This window comes from Parasteatoda tepidariorum, chromosome 4, assembly GCF_043381705.1.
Source record: "Parasteatoda tepidariorum isolate YZ-2023 chromosome 4, CAS_Ptep_4.0, whole genome shotgun sequence".
Taxonomy (NCBI): Eukaryota; Metazoa; Arthropoda; class Arachnida; order Araneae; family Theridiidae; genus Parasteatoda; species Parasteatoda tepidariorum.
The window spans coordinates 2,137,109-2,158,142 of NC_092207.1; the positions used below are offsets into that span (position 1 = coordinate 2,137,109).

Below are 21,034 nucleotides of genomic sequence, written 5' to 3' on the forward strand. Positions count from 1 at the left end.
TTTATATAAAATGTAGAACAGTTTTATAAATTTTTCTAAGGATTAAAATTATTATTGTAATGAAATAAATAACTGGAAGCAATGCCCATTACCTAAATTATACAAAGAACTATCAATAGTGTTCTCTGCAGGGTTAGGTACCATAAAAACCAGTCGAAAAGTATCAAAAACTGTCAAAATCTAATAAAAACAATCAAAAAACCTGGACCAATTTTTTTTCTCTTGTCATTGGAGACATTTATTTTTACTGTAAATATGATTTATATTATATGTCACAGATACAGAATGCAGCCAAATATTATTGTAAACATCAATTGGTTCTTCTAAAAATGTGTTTCTCTTAATACACTGGTGGACAAAATTAAGAGATGGAAGACATTTTCCCAAATATCTCAAAAAATACTGAATATAAATAAATGAAATTTGGTATGGATATGGCTTATTCCATGATAATAAAGTGTGCAAAACAAAAATGAAAGCGTCATTCACTGGCAAGACCTATTGCCAATAAATCCAATGTAGTCTGAACTTAAAGATAAAAGATGACAATAAAAGTGAGGTTTGTACAGTGTGTGTTGTTTCTAGTATGCTGTATGGTCACCCCTGACAGATAGACAGCATGCACAACGAGTATGCATGCTGTTAATAAGGGAGCTAAGGAGGACTTTTGGAAGACCCTCCAATTCTTTCACTAGAGCAATTTTTAACTCCAGAATGGTTCTGGGGGGAGGTTGAAGCATCGCAATAGCTCTCCCAAGAGCATCCCAAGCATGTTAAATAGGATTCAGGTCAGGGGATTTGGCTGGCCAATCCATTCTTTGAATATCCTCGCTTTCCAGATACTCATCAACCATGAGAGCCCTTTGTGGTCGCGCATTGTCGCCCATAAAAATAAACTCAGGGCCAACAGCGCCCCTGAAAGGACGCACATAGTGCTCTAGAACCTCCTGCCTGTACCTCTGGGCATTCGCCGAACCATTGTCAAACACATGGAGCGGTGTGCGGATATGTTGCATGTGCGAATGAATGTGCGAAAATGCTTTCCATCTCTTAATTTTGTCCACCAGTGTACTTTAGATCCATTTTTTTAATTATTCGATTTATATTGCACATAACTATGAATTGTTAATTATTAGTAATCTAAATATTGATTTTAATTCTTTAATATTATAATTTAGGCAAATTTTTTAGATTAAATAAAATTAAAGTGTTTTCCATTAATTGTCTAATCTCAACTTATAATTGTTTTTTCCTCAATATTTGTTATTGATTATTTTCAGTGAAGCAGATTATTGACTGTAATATATTCCCTAATCAGTGAACTAATTATAATTTACAAAAAATATGAAACGTTTGCTTAAATGATTTAATAATTTTTTTAATCAACCAATTCAACAATTTAATTAAATTACCATTAATATTTAAGGTAGTTATTCGAATGAATTTCCTAGTTACATATTATTTTATTATAATAGTTCCGAATTTCGGTCTTATTCATACTAAAGTGAAAAATTAACTAGGAGTAAAGAGGTCTTCAAAACTATCTGTAATCGTAAGTTTGGGAAAGGAAGCTTCCTTTCCCCCAAAAGCCTTCCTTTTTAGAAGTTAAATTGAGAATAAATGAAAATTTATTTTGCGTATAATGAATCAGATGATTATTGAGTGGTTTTTTTTTTATTAGCTGATTTTTTTTTCAATAATTTAAGAAATTAATGAATTGGATAAATTGCAATTTTGCATGTTTTTATTTGTAATTATTTGATATTTCTCAACCAAAATATGAGTTTTGCAATTGTCGAAATAAAAAGAGAGTTCAATGTCAAAATAATCAAACATAATTGATTGATCAATTGTAATATTATTTGTATGTTTATTTATAGATACTTCTTATTTATAATAGCAATAATTATCCTAACACCAAAATTTTTGGTTTTTGAGAATAGTCAAAAACTCTGTCAAAAAATTTTGCTGAGCTTGGTTCTCTGGAGATTAACAGAATCTATATTTACTTATAGAATGTGTTAACTTTCAGATGGGAAAACTATGTAGAAATTCAAATAAAAATCACTATTTAATTTATTTACTACTTATACATTACATGCTAAAGATTTTACAATTATCTAACCATATTTTACTATATCTTAAGAGATTGAGCAGAAACGAATCAGGTAGCAATAATACTAATGAGCAATAATACTCAGGTAGAAATAATACTAACTGACCAAATAACAAAAATTATTTCTTATGAACTAAGAAGTTTTGTTGTTAATGTTGTTGTTGTTGTTGTAGTTCATTTACGTCACACCAGAGCTGCCCAATGGGCTATTGGCGACTGTCTGGGAAACATCCCTGAGGATGATCCGAAGACATGCCATCACAATTTTGATCCTCTGCAGAGGGGATGGCACCCCCGCTTCGGTAGCCCAACGAACTGCACTCGAAGTCGAGCACTTTACGGTAGCACAGTTTAACGACGACCAATACCGCACACCCTCGGTCCCTACGCAGTCTGATCCAAGTGGGTCACCCACCCGCACACAGATCGCAGCCAGTGATGCTTGACTTTGGTGATCTGCTGGGAACGAAGATAATTTCAATCCAAATTTCATCGAGAAACCCTGACATAATTTTTGTTATCTCACAACCAGGGATTAATATAGGGGTGCCCTTATATCTATGCTCACAACACTGCAATTTTGGGGACATAATTTTCTTTCAATGGTTTGGCGATGACATTCGGAGATCATGAATTACGGTTGCAATCGATTTACCTAACCTGTAACTCACTTTATTCCGTTACCACTTCCAGTTCACCAATGAATGCAGTGAAAATGCATTTTGCACTCTGTTAAATAATGTTCACACTTTATACAATTCACGCACTATACGTAAAAGACTCACCAATCAGATTATTATTTTCTCTAGACCGTGATCTAAGATCGTGAATTGCATAAAGCGAAAATGGTCTTTAAAAATCGTAAACCTCATACGAAATGAAACTAAATTTTTTTTATACTTTATTATAAGATGCCAATTATTATGCAATCATTTACTAAATTAAAAGCATTATTGAAAAAAAGGAAGTAGAGGTCATTTATGATTGTTTTCAAAATATGGCAATATTTCGAAACTTTTCATGATTGGTAGAAATTTTAGCGGGAATAGATTGCGCATTTTAGGTATAATCGCGCCAGAATTTTTAACAGTGTCATTCATCTCTGTCTCGTTAGTTGAAGGCGCGTAATATCGGCTGTTAACTCTTTTTAACTTAAACGTATTAAAAAATTTAATTTTACTCCTTAACGAATTGGTAAATTATTTTTGAAAAATTTGAAACTCGAAATATGAATTCAGTACTACAGGAAAACTACGTGAATTTGAAAATAACTGATAATCAAGACAAAGAAAATAAGGTAACGAACTTATTATGTTACATTCTATCCATATCTTTTTATTAAGTTAAAAGACTTAGGTAGTCTTAACTATGTGATGCAATACTTTAGCATACTTAGAAAATGAAATACGCATTTACTTTTGAGTTTTTATAACTGAGAAATTAGTAAACTCCTGAGCAATAAATGTTAACAATAGATCATATTCTTGGTTAGTTAGAAAGAACTATCGATTGCTTATATAATACTGCATTGTAACCATCTATATACATAAAGGCCATTCCTGAAAAATAGATTGTTAATCACTAGACTTTAAAACTAAGACTGAAAAATATCTCCTGTGTTACCAAATTTTAAATCATCATCCCATTTTTAAATGGAAAAATAAACAATTTTGCTGTGGTAACACTTAGAATATTCTTTTCTGCAGATAAATTTTTATTTATGCATGTTTATCTGTCATTAAATAAGCAAATTATGTCCCCCATGTTACTACTTTAATATTTTGACAACTTTAAAGTTTTCGTTGTTTAATGAAAAATACATTGATTTGAGAAATTTATAAAATTCATTACTGTCACCTGTAAGACATTAAATATTTCTTTTTATCCATTTAATGAAAATGTTTTTAATCTTATTTGAGGTAAAGAATACTTGAACACAGAGGACACTAAAGTAACAAAGTGGACATCCTTATTTAGGACCAACAATTAGACAATTTTAAACGTGTTATATATTTTATTTTTCATAATATTTTGGAAGTTTTAGTTCTCGCCAGAATTTACATGTGTAACAGCTTCATTAGGTTCGAGATCTGTGTGCTTCATATGGTTTCTGAATGTTGAATGCATGTTTTTTGAAGAGGTTTAATTCTCTTACGAATTTACTTGCTAGTATAGAAACTGAGTCCTAATCATTTTTAAACCTTTTTTACACTTAATTTCTTTCCCTCTTTTTCATGAAGCTCATTTTTATAGTTCCATTCGGCTTGTGCATCTGTGTTTATTGCATTAAAAGGAATATTCCTTCCATAACAAGATGGACATTCTTTATACATCCAATCTTTTGAATCCGGGCTGCATACTGTTGCTTCAGTTAGATGGTTAATGTTATTAGTTAGTTAGTTAGTTTTTCATTGTATCTAATAGGTATCCTTTCTGAATTCTTTGTTACAGTTTCCTTCTTTCCTGCAGTTGCTCTACTGATGTCATCTCTTATTTAAAAGTCTTCAATAATTTTAATTTTTATTGAATATATATATATATTTCTGCTGAATAGCTTTGCGAATTTCGGATTTCAAACCTAAAGCTTCGGAAACCATTTTTCTCATCAACCTGTACTTTTTTATCACCTAATTTGTCACAATGTTTAAATTTTTTTTCTTTCTTGTTAACTTTTGCACTGTGGTGACATGCAATGTGTTAGAGCCGGGGTGCGTTCAGACTCCTAATACTCCTTAGAAACTCCTTGGAAATTAAAAAGTCTCCAAGGAGTACTTGGAACTACATAGATTTCCAAATTAGTCCTTAGAAACTCCTTAGGTTATTGTGTTGCATACATGAACTTACTAATTCTGCTGATGAATTTGCTGTCCAAGCAGGGAAACTAAATGATATGACTTAGCTGTCAAAATCTAATAGTTTAAGAGAAACGTAAAAAGAAAAAAAAATGAATTGCAAGAGTTAGAAGAAAAAAATAGCAGCAAATAATTTTAATTTTATGTGTTACAAGCAAACTTAATAATTTACCATGATTTTTTTTGTATAAAATGCCTTATATTTTCTTATGTATTCATATTTAAAAATATAAGAATGGTAGGTTTTTATGTTAATCTTTAGCATCTGTACTTTAACAAGATTTATTAAAATATTTGAAACTAGAAAATATATTTATGTGTAAAAGTGATAACTTTATTTTTCTTGATGAAGTTTGACAAAGTCAAAATTTATTGCAAAAGGGCTAGAAAAAATATGCAGACTATACATTTTTGCAAGTGCCTTGTAATAACTGCTTTTTAATTTAAAAAAAATTGTCTAGTTATCTTTTGTACAAAGCTTTTAAATTGTTGATAAGTCCTTAAAATTTTGGACTCCTTGCATTTCTTCTTCTGATCTCTGTATGAACCCTGGTTAGAGCATTGTATTTAAAAAAAGTTGTGTATAAACCTTGTATTTAAGATATATTAATACCAGATTTTTTTTTAATCATAAATTGTTTAGTTTTAGAGCATGGAGTTAAATTACATTTCTCATATCCATTTGTAATCTTTGCTCTATACACACTATTTCTTCATTTTTCTACCCTTTGCTTAATTTTTTTATTTTCTATTTTAAGATATGTGTTCTCCTTATAAAGTTTTGTTCTATCCCGCCTCATTTTTTTACTTTCCACTGCCAGTTTTTTTTTTTTTTTTTACATTTGAGGGTAAAAGTTGTGAACTGTTTTGCTTTCTTTGTACGCCACTTTTTTTTGCTAATCTTGTGTTCTCTTACATTCTTCTTTATTTTTCATAAGTTTTCTTCTTTCTCTGTGTCTGCATTTCTCCGCAAATGTTAGTGACATTATCTAAAAGAGCACAAAATTAAGAATCTATTATGAATAAAATTGATTATGGCAAAATTGCTAAATGAAAACTTAATGGTCTTTTGAAAGAATACAACCTATTATTAGTTCAAAAATTCTGTTTTAAATTATTAAAAAATTTAGTTCTTTTGTTTCTTTATAGGTGTGAATTATAATTATGCACAAAATTTATTGCCCAAGTCTTGGTCACTTATAACACAAAAAAGGAATTTAGGTCTCCTGTTAAAAAGTATCATTTATATTTCTAATTGATTATAATTTTTAATCAAATAATAAACTAAAATTATTATTTATAGTAAAAATCTAAGGTAACATAGGAGACATAATACCTTATCTCAGAAATCCTTTATCATTTTGATGTATTTTCTCATTTGATCAATTGTTTTCAGCATGAAACTGTGTTAAAATCTGAAAAAAAGAAAGCCATCAAATCTGTGTCAAAGACTACAGATGAGCCTCTTCTTAGGGAGAATCCCCGTAGGTTTGTTATCTTTCCCATTGAATATCAAGATATATGGCAGATGTATAAGAAAGCAGAGGCGTCTTTCTGGACCGTTGAAGAAGTAGATCTATCAAAAGACTTTTCTGACTGGGAAAAACTGAAATCAGAAGAAAAACACTTCATCTCTCATATCTTAGCCTTTTTTGCTGCAAGCGATGGAATTGTAAATGAAAACTTGGTAAGCTTTGCTTCTATTTTTTTGTTTTTTCATGCTGCATTTATGCATGCCTAATCGATATGTTGTTGAAAATAGCTGATATTTTAATTTTTAAAACTTATAAAGGTGTTACTTATAAAGGTATTTTCGAATTTAATTGTATCTAGTGTAAGGAAATTTTTAAAATATATAAACCAATATTTTGAAGGAAAAAAATTAAAGACCAAACCTAGTTTTTTAATTTATTATTTAAGTAGTCTTTTTTAAAATTCAATTTTTCAAAATTTTCCATTTTTAAATTTAAATATTGTTGGAAATCAGTAAATATACTAAGTATAGAAGCCTAAATATATAATATTTAATTGTTTAAGTATTATAATTTGCTTGTAAAGATAAATAAATCAGCCATCCATTGTTTTACTAAAGTGTTTTAAAGGACAGTCTGCCCTGCTTTGTAAAAGTAATCTGTCATCCCTTTAAAACGCTGCCTTTTTATTCAGATTCCATTTTGAAAGAAAAAGAAATATTCATTGTTTTTAAGTAATTAGATACTGGTAAAATTATCTGTATTTATAGGTTTAATTCTAATTACTATTAGAAATATTTACTTTGATAGGATTATTCTCAACTGGTTAAAATTTTAGAGTAACTCTTTTTAAAGGGGATATAAAAAAAATTTTTTTAAGTGATTTTAAAACTATTTTTAAATACCCTTTTTTTAAGAAAACAGAAAAAAATCCTAAAAAAAAGGAATCTTTAAAGGATCATTTTCTCATAATTTTCAGTTCAAATTATAGAAAAAGGCTTTCAAGTTTATTGATTATTCATTTTTTGCTAGTTTACTTTGTTTGAAAATAATATATGCTCAGTGATTGCTTTTTAGATTGCCTTTAAAGTTTTTATCTTACTTTGATAATGAGATAGATTTACCATCTGAAATATACTCATAAAATAGTATGAGGATAATTTAAAAATTGTTGAGCCTAAAATTCAGTTATTGCATAACATTACACATATAAAACTAGCTAGATGATGTAATTATAATTTTAAAAAATATACTGAAATGATTTAGGATATTTTCATTTTATTTAAATTTGCATTAAGTTTCTAGTTAATTGCAGACTTCTTAAGTAGGCTAAAGAAGAAAAAACACTACTTTTAAGAAAGGAAAAAAGAAACTATTATTCACTTCTTTCTTAATGTTGAAGGGTGCAAAAGAAAGCAATCTTTTTCTGAAGAAATGAAGACCTAGTTTTTTTTAAAATTTTTATTTTAAAACAATAATTACAGATAAAAGCAATTTTATCTTAGAAGGGTTTTTTTCTTCCCTGGAAAATGAAAAATGGAATTATTATAATTCTTTTCTTTGCTTTATTTTCTAGAAGAAAAACTGATTTATATCTGCTTACTGCAAAAAAATAATAATCAGATTCAAAACTTTTTTATTTTTCACAAATTTATAGAAAACCTGATACAAAAATTAATAAAAAATTTTTGAAAGTGAGTGGATCCTTTGATATTTTTGAAAAATGTCCTACTCCACTATGAAACCTGTGTGTAGATTTCTCTTAAAATATTCCAACAGTGATAACCTTGTATGAGCTTCTGAAAAAAAACTAAACAATTTCTTAAAACTCACCTAAAGCTGTTTGTTATATTCGGTCAAGTAATCGAATTCTTACTTAAAATTCTTTAAGAGTTCTATTGCAATCTATTTTGGATACGTAAATTAAAGTTCTTATAAATTGTTTATACTTGACTTAGTGGTGTGTACTATCTTTATCCAGGTGGAACGATTCAGTCAAGAAGTTCAGGTTACAGAGGCCAGATGTTTTTATGGTTTTCAAATAGCTATTGAGAATGTCCATTCAGAAATGTACAGCTTGTTAATTGATACATATGTTAAAGACAAAACTGAAAGGTAAATTTCCTGTTCTCTTTGCTTATACATTAAGTCCAAAAATTGAGCTTGTTATAAGCCAAACCCATGTATTTAATATTTAAATATCTATTTTTAAAAAAAATAGGCACTTTTATCTCTTTTCTACTAACGTGTTTTAAATTTGACTCCTTTTGCCTACAGATTGTAGACTGAACTTAGGGTACTTGCTTTTTATGTTATCATAAACATTGTAGCAAAGTATCGTAAAAACTAAAAAACTTGTTTACATTAAATTGCATTTATACTTCATATTTTTAAAACTTAAAATAATATTTAATAATTTATTGTAAAGAAATTGTTAAATTGCGAGACTGTTGTTCCTGTATAACACCTTTTTACTCCTTATTTCAACTCAGGGCATGTCTAAAAATTGGAAGCATGTCATGTGACTTTTCAGTGAATATAACATTCTGCGTATCTCAAGACCATTAATTCACAGACTGCCTCAAATCAAAGACTTAAAACCAGACTAAATTTTGGGACTTTTTCTAAATCCTGTTAACGAGCTGTTTAAGTACATTTAATTCTTCTGGTTTGGTAGGTTTTGGCCATTTTAATTACCTGGAATTGCATTGGAGTCTGCTAGCATCACAATTCTTACTAATGTGATTTCAAAATCAAAGATTTTTATATATACCTGATTTCAAAGTTGTACATTGTGGTTCATATTCACGCAATATAGAAATCATTCATCACGAATCAGATTTCCACGATTTAAAGATCCTATGTCCCTATTATTATTTGTGTTCTTAAAGCCCAATATCAATCAGCATATCAAAATTTGTATTTACAGTTTTAATATCAAACATCAATTTTTCCCCCTGGTTCATATTCACCTTATTTTAAGATTATGCATCTTGATTTGTATTTAACCAATTTACAAATTCTATATCGCAATTTGTATTTTGGCATTTTTAAAATCAAATATCTCTATTCTTGTAAGTTTTTATAAAAAATTAATTATATGAAAGCGTGATTATAAATTAAAAATATTTATTAAAGACATTTTGTTAAATATGAAACATGTATGGTATATAAATTGATATTGATTTTGTACATAAAATTTTGTGTCACAATTACCCGGGATTGGCTTAGCCTTTGTGTTAATGTTTTTATTTTTAAAGTTGGTAGCTAAAGTAATGTATACTGTCATTGTATATATATGTGTGTATTATTCTCATACTAAATTTGTTTTCAGAAAATGATTTAATGCAATGTTTTATTATTTTGGTTTGTTTTGTAGGCTTAGCATTTTATAAAAGGCAGCAGTTACAAGCGGAATATGAATAAATTTTCTTACAAATAACATTTTGATTATTCTAATGCTCTTACCAATTTAAGCATTTAAAGATTAATTTCGTAATAAATTAAAACACAGGTTAAAGCTGAGAAGTGCTTAATCGAAAGTTGTTAAATAAATATTTTTGAGATAGTTTTTATTTTTTACAATCAAAATTAACCTTCTATATTTCTATTTATATAAAAAAATATTGAAACAATGCATGACTGAATAATTGACCATCAGCGACTTTAAACTAGAATTTTTATTGTGGTGCTTGTTTTATACACATTATCGCTCAATAAATGCAATTTCCAAGACTAGTAAAATTTCTCTGGATTTAACTTACCATGGTTAATTTTCCTCCATGTGATGCAAATAAGCGTTAGTTTCATAAATAATTTCATGAAACCAATTTTCCCCCTATTTTTTGTTGCTGGATCTGAGAGTTATTTTCTTTTTGAGGGGATTTAATATTACTGCAGGGTACGAAGATGAAATTGTAACTATAACTACTATAGGACAGCAAAACCACTATATTAATCTTCTATCTGATATTGGTAATAAGATAAAAAATTTCTGTGTATCTACAAGTTTAAGTATTAAGCTGCAGTTAGATCTAACACCATATAAATTGATCTTATAGTTCAATTATATGGAGTATTAATATATATTTAATTTATATTATATATATAAATTAAACCCTGAAAAATGAAACATTTTTCATTTACTGCCATTTCCTTAAAATATTTTTCAAGTATCCTATGAAACATAGAATACAGAAAAGAACTTATGGAAAATTATGACTTTTTTTAAAATTATCATATTAATTTGTAAACATGTTTTTACAAAGGATCAATAATACGTAAATAGATTAAAAAGATTTTTATGTGAAAATTTACTATTTTTTCATTTATTTAAAATAAAAGTATTTATGTAAATAGTAGAAAATGAAGTTTCAAAATGATATATATATACAGTCGGACCCCTATTTAACGAATTTTTTTTTTCCAACCCCAGCAAAAACCCCGATTTTACGAATGACCCCGATTTAACGAATAAAATTTCCGGTTCTGATGAATTCGTTAAATCGGNTTCAACCCCAGCAAAAACAGAGTCAAAAATCCCTAATTAACGAATTATTTCAGCATCCGGAAAAAATATTTTTCCTTAATTTTGATCAGAAAAATATTGCATTTTTTTGTAATTGGCAGATTCTAAAGGTGCATATTCGTCTCAAACAAAAGAAAAGCCCGCAACAGGGAAAAACAAAATTCGGCGTGGGTAGGTGGGCAGAGTCAATAAGACATTACACTTGCACGGTCATTTTCCGGGGGCTTGTCACGTGGACTATGAGTCAAACAGGAAATTCCTTTCCTATCTTAGATAGTCGTTTATAACTAGTAATTTTTAATAACACATATGTACAAAAAACAATTATTTTTTTGAACTCAGATTTTACGAATGACCCCGCTTTAACGAATAAAATTTCCGGTCGGTTTAAATCGGGATCCGACTGTATGTATGTATATATATATTTTTTTTTATGAAGAAAACTGCTTTCTTTAAACCATTTGGTGACCAATGTTTTAAACTAACCAGTCCTGATTGACCATAAAAAGTTTCTTAGTTAAATTACTGCTCTATAAGCTCTGATCATAGTCATTACTCAAAACTATTTGTTTCCATTTTAGGGAAAGGCTGTTCAATGCGATCGAAACTTTGCCCTGTGTTAAAAGGAAGGCGGACTGGGCGCTGAACTGGATCAGTAGCACGAATGCTTCCTTTGGAGAAAGAGTTGTTGCATTTGCAGCCGTGGAAGGCATATTTTTCTCTGGCTCCTTTGCATCTATTTTCTGGTTGAAGAAGAGAGGTCTTATGCCTGGTCTCACATTCAGTAATGAATTAATCAGCAGAGATGAGGTAAATTTATGACTTAATTAATTCTAATCAATCCATATTCATAGCTGCCAACACTTTTTGATTTTCCAATATACTAATCGATTTTGCTAGTTTATGCCGATCTACGGGTTTAAAATTTTCCTGGTTTTTGTACATTTTAGAAAATTCACTAAAGTTGAGTAAGTTTCCATAAATAAAATCCCTATTGAAATAAAATTTTTGTACACATTATTGCTTGCTTGAATATTTAAATAAGTATTGCTATACTTTATAAAGTGAACCTCATTTATTGAAATCAGTTAAAAACTTGTTTTTTTTTTCTTCTAAAATTTTCAGTTTCTTTTTATTCAGAACTACTTTTAAATTAATTTTTTAAAAAATGTAACTATCTTTTGATGAATTAAATGCCTATCAATTTTCGAAATTATGGTTTAATATAATACATAACATTTCAAATATGTTTAATGTCAAACATAACTGAAAATTTTGCAGTTTTCCTATTTTGAATACATTAAAAATCCCTGAAATCCTTATGTGTAAAATATTTAGTACATTATGCAACAATTATCATGAAACTTATATTTCGTAAAATCTACTGGATTTTTTCCTATCCATGTTGGCGGCTATGCATATTTTAATGAGATCATCATCAACTTTCCAATTATTATGTTGCAAAAGCAGTCGGTACTGTCAGACATTCATGCAGTATTAGTTTGACTGGTCCATTAGTTCCATTAGTCTCAACAATTTAGTATGTATGATTATTCTATAAAATACACAAAGCACTTTAAATATTGAAGTTGACATGTTGTCTTGATATTTTTGACAAACTTAATAATATTGATTTTTGCAATTAGAATAGATTTGTTAAGCCTAACAAAATGATAATATAACTGGAAATTTTATTGAAGAAAAAAGGTTTTCCCAAAATTGTCACTTTTTAATTTTTTTTTTTTTTTAAAGTTTTGTGAAAAATTTGGTCATCCTGGGATTTAAAAGACTATAAGTCTATTTACTCCTGTTTGTTTATTAAATTAAAAGTATAGTTTGTCTACACGTCTGTTTGGACTGGTCTCCCCACGCCAGGAAGTCTGAGGCAGTCTGCTACTATGGAAACAAGAATAGTGCATTTCAGGTAGGATAGCTGCTCTTCTGTCTATGACTAACCCAATAGACTGAAGAAAAATATTCCCTTTCTCTTGGCGACCCATGCCCAACCTTGTCCTAAACAATGTTGAAATAGTTATACCTCGTTACCATATTAGCTGCCAGGGATCCAGGCTAATGGCTAGGAGGGTTTCTTACTCCAGACAAACTTCAAACTTTTCTAGCAGGATTCCTGATTTTTTTAAAAGGAAAATCAGATTTTTTATTTTATTCAAATAGACTGTAAGAACTCAGATTTATGATTAAAATGAACTTTATAAATGTTTAATTAATATTAAAACTATATTATAACAATATTTTAGAAGCTCTAACTACCGAAACAATTTTTTATTGTAATACATAGCTTTGAATGCATAGCAACCATTTTGAAAAAATGCATAATTGAAATTTAAAGACTAGATGAAATAGAGTTTAAGGAATACTTTAACTAATGAAACAAAGTTTCAATCAGCAATCCAAAATGTTAATTTAAAATTGTGATTTCTTTTTTTTTCTCTTGATTTTTAAAATGACGAAATAAATGAAACAGATTTTGTTTACTCATTCATCAAAAAATAAATATTTAATCTATATATTTTTTTATTAAAATATTCATTATTGATTTTTTATCAAAATAGATAAGCTAAGCTAAAAAATATTTTAAAAAATCTATGTACTCGGAATTTTTTTCACAAAATTTCTTTATAGAAAATATGATAATGTCAAAGATACTGTAGACATATGAAAAAAAAAATACTTATTGATAAAAGAGACAGCACAATTCAAATTCTGGGTTATTTAATTTAATAGCATGACACTATATCAGGAAAAAAATATCTGAATTCATCAGCATTTTTTTTTCCTTCCATTTTTGGCATATTAGGGTAATTTCTTTTTAATATAACCTCAAGCTTTAGAAATAAGCATTTTCCACCATTAAAATATAATGTAGAATTTTAATTTGCATTATTTGTACTTTTTTGTGAAAAAAAAATGTTTATTAATTACTTTCTACAGCTATGCAAATCAATATTAAGACAGCATTAAATGTTTACGGTTATCTGTACTTTCAATCTCAACAATCAGAAGACTTTTTAAAATGTAATTTTAAATGTGTTGGAATTTAACACACACCAAGAAAGAAAGTAATTTTGTTGACTTAAATTAATTAATGCAGCAATTTATATAAAATAAATTTTAGAACTAAGAAAAGAAAGTAATAAAAGTATCAATAATTTAAAACACTGTTTTTTAACTTTTTAAATCAATGATTTTTAAAAAATTATTTGATTTAAATCAAGCTGATTTGAATCAACAAACCCTGTTTTCAAGCACTGGAATATTTAAAAATTTTATAAATAATTGTATTAGGAAAAAACTCGATGTAAGTAAATCTGAAGAATATTTTTTGGATGAATTTTTTATTGACCTATTTTTTTTAGCCTCTTCTCCCTATGACAGAATTTTTTCTTTAACACTAATATCTTTCTGTGAGTTACTTTGAATATATGTTATTAATTTATAGTAAAAAAAGTTCTATGTTTGCAAAGATAAAAAACTATATATGTTTTTTTAATGGAATGAGTAATATTTTTATTTTAATGTTAGGAGCAATATTTTGTTAATCAGCATTTAAAAAAAAAAATCCATAGCAGCGACTACCGAGAAAAAGATAGACTTCGAAATCTTGCGGATCGAACTTTTCAAAAAATGGACTACTCAAGTACATTTTTCTTTTCAGCTGTTTAGTAAATGTCTTATTGTTATCGGATTTTAAAAACTGAAGGGGGAAAATGGATAGAATCATTGCGTTAAAAAATAAATTCTAAAATGTGCAATTCGAACTTCCCATATTGTCCGAAATGTATCATGATATTTAAATACCATTTAAAAATCAAAATCAATAACTACCGAAAATACTATCATAACACTACATGCATTGTGTAATAAAACATTAGGGTTTTACTAATTTTTTAAAATGTGTCGCAGCAATAACTATCGAAAGAATGATTTAAACACTACGTGAATTAACAATATTTGCGCAAACAGAGTCGGAGTGATTCCTTGAATCCACAATTCAAAATTCGCATGCCATAATAATATCCATCTTTAAAAAGAAAATCACAAGAATGTCGATAAAAGTAACTGGATGCTGAAAATTATCAGAATTTTTCTTTGCTCAGTTATTATTGATATTCTCGTGATTTTCTCCAACGCAGGAAATCAGACGAGGCCAGTGAATTGCAGATCACTCTTTATTTAGGCATTTTGGTGAAAAGAGCAAACATCCTAATTATACAAAATTCATTTTAAATATATCATTTTGAAAAAAATAGCTTTCTTTTCTCTTTTGGTTAAGGGGGAAAAAAACTTAAAATGTCCAATAAGAATAAAACTAATTCATTTCTTTAGCCCAGAAAACATTTTATTTCTCATTTTACACACCAGGTGACAGTATGAAGATATTTTAAAGGTAATTTTAGATAATTAGTTTATTTTAAACTAGATGTCAACACTAATATAAGAGAGGTAGGAAGGAAACTCAGTACTACTCTCCAGATTGTGACATTGGTCTCTTATCTCATGCTTTGAAATTTATCACACAAGAAGAAATTAATAATCTTTATTAATATTATATGTCAGTTTAGTAAAATTCTTTTTTAATGTTAAGAACACATATTTTTACAATTTTCCTTGCTTGCTGGAAAACCAACATTAAGTCATAGTCAATGTTGGCTTTTCAAAAAAATTTAATTTAAAATTTCAAGCTAAAAACATTAAAAATGAATATATATATTGTTCATACGCATATTTTTATCTAATTTTCAGGGATAAAAAAAAAAATTAGCACTTTTATTTCTTGAAAATTAACTGATCGTTAAGGGGTTAATCTAAATTTAGAATTTAATTTCCAATTGAGAATTATTAATTGTGCAGGGTTGCCCCATCCAACGGGGATATTGAGTTTTTCTTTAAAAATACAGGGAGTTTTGTTTCTTATTTTTGTCTTTTTAAAAATGGTGACCACTCAAAGCTCAGTCTATGGCATACTTAAGGATATTCTAAAGTATTTAATTTACTCTAGCGTTATTTATTTTAGATATGCTCTACTGTACCTTTTTCCCCTCTAAGTTTCTCCGATAATTAAATTTAGTATAGTTAGTACAATATAGCTCACACAAAAGTGCAGTAATTGTTGTGTTTCCTCTTAATATATTGCGCAGACCTGCCAACTCTCCTGCTTTTAGCAGGAGTCTCCTGCTTTTGTCTCAAATCTTCGCCCTCAGGCCTTCAGGGTGTTTTCTCCTGCTTTTTTCTATTTAGTGCAAGATAGAGGAAAAAAACAACAATTTGTGCAATTTCCTTCTCAACTTGTGCTTCAGATCATGCTGGGCATTTATTTAGAAAAACTTTGCCCCGTAACATCACTAAAAATTATGGTGAGTGTGAACCAAAACAGCAGCAATAACCAATGAAATGGCAAAATCGAAGATATCTTGGACACCATTAGGCAAAATGTTTTTTTACTTTCTATAGATGCCAGTTTTTTTTTTTTTTTAAATAATGCTAAATCAGCTACATCTGCAGTTTTAAAACAGTAGCAGTTAAAAAAAAAATTAAGAAATGCATTTATAAAGTATTGTATTCATTATTGACATATTTTGTTAGTTTTGAACTTCTTCCTAAATTTGAAAAAATCAAAAGATATGTTTTAATATAATTCTATAGAACCTTATATTTTATAGTAAGAACACGTATCTTTATTAGTCAGTGTCAGAATCTTATTGTGGTCTATTTTATGTAATGTAAATAATATATTTTGAAATAAACTTCTTGTAGGAAGTGTGAATCAGGTTTAATTTTCAATATTGCGCTATGTCGTGATACAGAAAGAGTCTCCTGCTTTTTTATTTTCTAAGGTTGGCAGGTCTGATTGCGTATAATGTACAGGGAAAACACGGAGTTTTTTATACAGATTTGAGTGGCTACTCTGTTGTAAGAACAAGTTTCATTTTTAATAATGAAATAAAGGGAAATAAAGATTTATAAAAGCTTTTTATGTTACATTTGTCCAGATATATAAATATTTACATATATATTCATACATGAAAAACTTTCTACCAAGATAAGAAAAAAAATTATTTGTGCACGTATCCTGTATAAATATATATATAATTGCTTGAAAATATTTCTTGACTTATGAAAAGGTACTTGTTTTTTGGTAAAATAAAATGTCTATGCGTCTTTAGAATTAGTTCAATAATTGATTTTTTTTATTTATTATCTGCAATTAGATATATTGCTTTCACTTTCGAATTATATTTTACTGAGAATAAGTGAATTTTGTTTAGGGTCTTCACTGTGATTTTGCCTGCCTCATGTTCAGTCATCTATTAAACAAGCCTTCAGAAAAAAGAGTTGCACAAATTGTGACAGATGCAGTTGCCATTGAACAGGAATTTCTCACAGAAGCTCTACCTGTCGCCTTGATAGGAATGAACAACACACTCATGAAACAATACATTGAATTTGTTGCAGATAGGTTGCTTGTAGAGTTGGGTTGTGAAAAAGTAAGTAATTTTCTACTGTAATGTCTGCAGAACACTGAATTTTAGCAGCATCAGAAATGCTTGTGAAATCTGAAAGCTTTAAAAAATAAAGTGAGGCACAGAAATTCTGAATTCTAAGGCATAGCTTTCAAAATGCTTCCTCCTTCTGTAAAAATAAAAATAATGCATATGTCTTATTTTTATTAGTGCAATATATTTTACAATTATTTCTACTCATTTGTAGTAACAGTCGTAAAATTAAAGTTTTGCATTTCAAACTTTTAGAATATAATTTTAGAGATAGGTTCAAAACATAAATATAATTGTGTTAAATTTAGTTCTTGTGAAGTAATGTTCTTGATATGGTCTGTAGGAAAGGGTAAAATTACAAAACTAATATTAACTTGTTTTAGGATTGGTGTTCTTGAAATGCAATAAATGCTTAAAAAAATGTTCTCTTGGCATGTATGTTAATGTATGAAATATTTCAAACGTTGCCTAGGCATTTTATGGAGTTATATTCTCCATTGCAAGTTTTTTTTTTAATCTATATATATTAGATCAGATTCAACTTGTAGATATCTTCCTTTTTAGATCAGTCTTATCTTTCCCTTTCTCAGAATTTTTTTTTTTTTTTAACAATGGGGGGGAAAAGATAGACAATGTCCACAGTCGTGTTTGAGGGTTTCTACTGAGGGTTGAAAATCCTACATGCATTAAATTCACTGACTTGACAAACTATATAATGACTCTAGTCTTTATTTTTAACCTAAGAACACCATCGGGTATTCTATTAAATGATTGCATTTTTTACATTGATAATAACCTATACAAAAATATCAGATTGATACCTATGAATTAATTATAGTCCAAACTATTTTTAGTTTATAGAATAATTTTTTCATTATGCCAAAAATTTTGAAAGGAATTTTTATTTAAAAAAAAATTTATGTATGTATTTTTTTGTGTGAAGGTTTGAAAATTCATAAGTTTACTTTTTTTAATTTTCCTGTGTTTACTAGTTTATTTTTTTTTAAAAAAAATTCTTTTTAATGTTCATTTATTTTTAGTATTTTATTTCACTGTTATATATATTTTTCAATTCATAAACTTATACAGAATATGTGTTTTATTGTAATAAATTTATACAGAATATTTGTCTTTTGTAATAAATTGTGCTGACTAAATAGTTGATAAATGCTAATACAAGGTACAGAATATGTGAAGACAAATTTAAATAAAGAAGTGAAAGTAAATCTTGTTTCTCTTCCATAAAATAACTAATATAGTTGTTGCTAGAATATTTTGCATACATGACTTATTACTTTACACTTTCAATACTCATTTTAGCCTACCTTTAGCAAAGTGTTCTTTTAGCTTATCTAATCTGCATGATGAATTAGTACATAGCAAAGAAAAATTCTGTACCTTTTAAAAATTTATCTGATTTTGATCTCTTAAAGAAAAAAAGAAAAAAATTTCAATCTCAATTCTTTGTTGAACTATTACGAATCACATTTTTTTCATTAATCATAAAATATCTCTGTTTTATGTGCTAAATCTTTTGATGGTAGGTTTATTTTTTCAAATAGGCGCCCACTTCTAGTAAAAAATAACCTGGAATATAGGATGTTCTGGGTCCTAAAGATCCCTGGTTTATAAATTCTTGCAGAATCTCTGACAAGGCTGCCACTAACATACTAATTTGTGAAAATTATCACTATTTTCACTAAAATCTGGGAAAAAACTCTTTTGAAATTTATCATTTAGCTACTAAAAATAAAAATGCACTCATAATTAAAACATGAAATATTTTATTGCAATGATTGAACAGATTTTTCCTGATTTCTGAGAATACTGATATATACACAAGTTGAGGCATAAATCCTTACCCACAGGATTCATTATGAAAAAGAAACTCAATTAAAAATTTTGTATTATCAGAATTTTTGACATTGAGAATTCTGGTATATGCTTATTTATTATTTTTAGCAAATGCAGTAACTAATCTTGTGTGAATTCTTATAGTTTCACATGCAGTAATGCATGTTATAATAATAAAGCCACCTGATTTTTTATTTCATTGGTTTATAATTGGGCATGGCTTTCAGATTTTAGTGCGACATTTCTTTCAACTCAACATTTTTGTGTGGTTTTCATTAATTTGCAGCACTAGTGCAGGTACTTTTTTTTCTTAAATTTGTTAATCTGGAGAGACATACTATTTTTTGTATTTGAAGAAACTAAAAGGACTTATTTTCAGTTTTACTTCAGTGGCAAAACTGCACTGTTCAATGAATAGTTTTATCTATTGAGGTAGAAGCTGAAGTTTTCTTTTAAGTTAAGGAGAATTCTGTTTTCCCTGCTTGTTTGCATACCTGCCAAGTCTCCTGTTTTTTTAACGAAGACTCCTCTATTTTACGACTATTCTCCTGTTTACCCGTATATTCTCAAATTTCTCCGTATTTGTTGAAAAAAAATTCTTTTCATTAAATTACGCATCAATGGCAAAAATATCTGTTATTTCTCAACAGATGGTGCTGTTGCCAGTACTGCAGTATGTTGAGTGTTTATAGTTTAAGTAATTTTAAATAATGGTATTAAAAAAATCTTCTTTAGATTAAGATTTATATACATGATTGTTACTTAGGTACATGTAAGTGCTTATATTATTTTCAATTAATTTCTCTTTTTGACTTTTATGATTATGCATGAGGTATCAAACGTTTACTCATAGCCTAAAAAATTTTGCTAGTAAAATCTACATTATTCTATATCTCCAATGTTGGCAATTATGCGTTTGTGAATTTTTATGTAAAAGTTGGTTTAAACCCCCCCTCCCTCCTCATAAAACAAGATTGAATAGCTAGATTGGAATGCCATTCATGAAGACAAAATTTCCATTTTTAAGTTTAGCACGCAAATCGCTAACTGTACTTTCAACTATGATTCCGGTGAAATAAAAGCATCCTCTTTCAAATAATCTTGACAAAAACATTTAATGACATGTGAAATCTTAGTGGTGAATTGCCGTACTGGATGCATTTTATGTTTGGGTTATTGTAATCTGATATTGTACTCAACTTATGTTCTTATTTTTCCTTTTCATCAGGTGTATCATGTTGAAAATCCATTTGATTTCATGGAACATATCAGTCTTGAGGGCAAAACCAATTTCTTTGAGAAGAAAGTTGGAGAATACCAAAAGTGTGGAGTTATGTCAAACAAAGAAGATCATGTTTTCACCCTCGATGCAGATTTTTAATTTATATGTTTTTTCTCTTTTATTTAATTATTCATTCTCTAAGGCTTTTAATGTGTCGTTAGATCATCATTAGAAACAAATCATTCTATTTAATGTATATCAAAGGTTAGCTCACATTTTTGACAAAAATTTATTCATACCTGACCAATAAATTTACTTCAAAAATGTTCTTTTATGCCAATCATTTGTTAATATTATGTCATGAAACATTTCGAAATTAGACAAATAAAGTATTTTATCTCAAACTACTGTCTTTATTATGTTATTTGTTAAGTATCAGCTAGTTCACATATGCTGCAATGAAAAGCATTGACTC

At 28.2% G+C, this 21,034-nt stretch overlaps 2 protein-coding genes across 2 annotated transcripts in view; one reads left to right on the forward strand and one right to left on the reverse strand.

Moving 5' to 3' along the window:
- Positions 1 to 2,923: 2,923 nt before the first annotated feature.
- Positions 2,924 to 20,963, forward strand: LOC107449543 (ribonucleoside-diphosphate reductase subunit M2). The gene is made up of 6 exons (XM_016065097.3): positions 2,924 to 3,413; positions 6,365 to 6,655; positions 8,422 to 8,555; positions 11,550 to 11,778; positions 17,256 to 17,474; positions 20,566 to 20,963. The coding sequence occupies exons 1-6, from the start codon at positions 3,345 to 3,347 to the stop codon at positions 20,716 to 20,718; spliced, it is 1,095 nt and encodes a 364-aa protein (XP_015920583.2). The 5' UTR covers positions 2,924 to 3,344; the 3' UTR covers positions 20,719 to 20,963.
- LOC107449544 (single insulin-like growth factor-binding domain protein-2) overlaps positions 16,931 to 21,034 on the reverse strand; it is a 28,325-nt gene continuing 24,221 nt past the window's right edge. Inside the window, exon 5 of the mRNA XM_043052139.2 lies at positions 16,931 to 17,619. The gene's annotated coding sequence lies outside the window, so the exon portion shown is untranslated. The remainder of the gene's footprint in view (positions 17,620 to 21,034) is intronic.

Coding starts and splice junctions, on each gene's coding strand:
- LOC107449543 (XM_016065097.3), top strand. CDS start 3,345: ATGAATTCAGTACTACAGGAAAACTACGTGAATTTGAAAATAACTGAT. Junction 3,414..6,364: donor ATCAAGACAAAGAAAATAAG/GTAACGAACTTA, acceptor AATTGTTTTCAG/CATGAAACTGTGTTAAAATC. Junction 8,556..11,549: donor GTTAAAGACAAAACTGAAAG/GTAAATTTCCTG, acceptor TTTCCATTTTAG/GGAAAGGCTGTTCAATGCGA.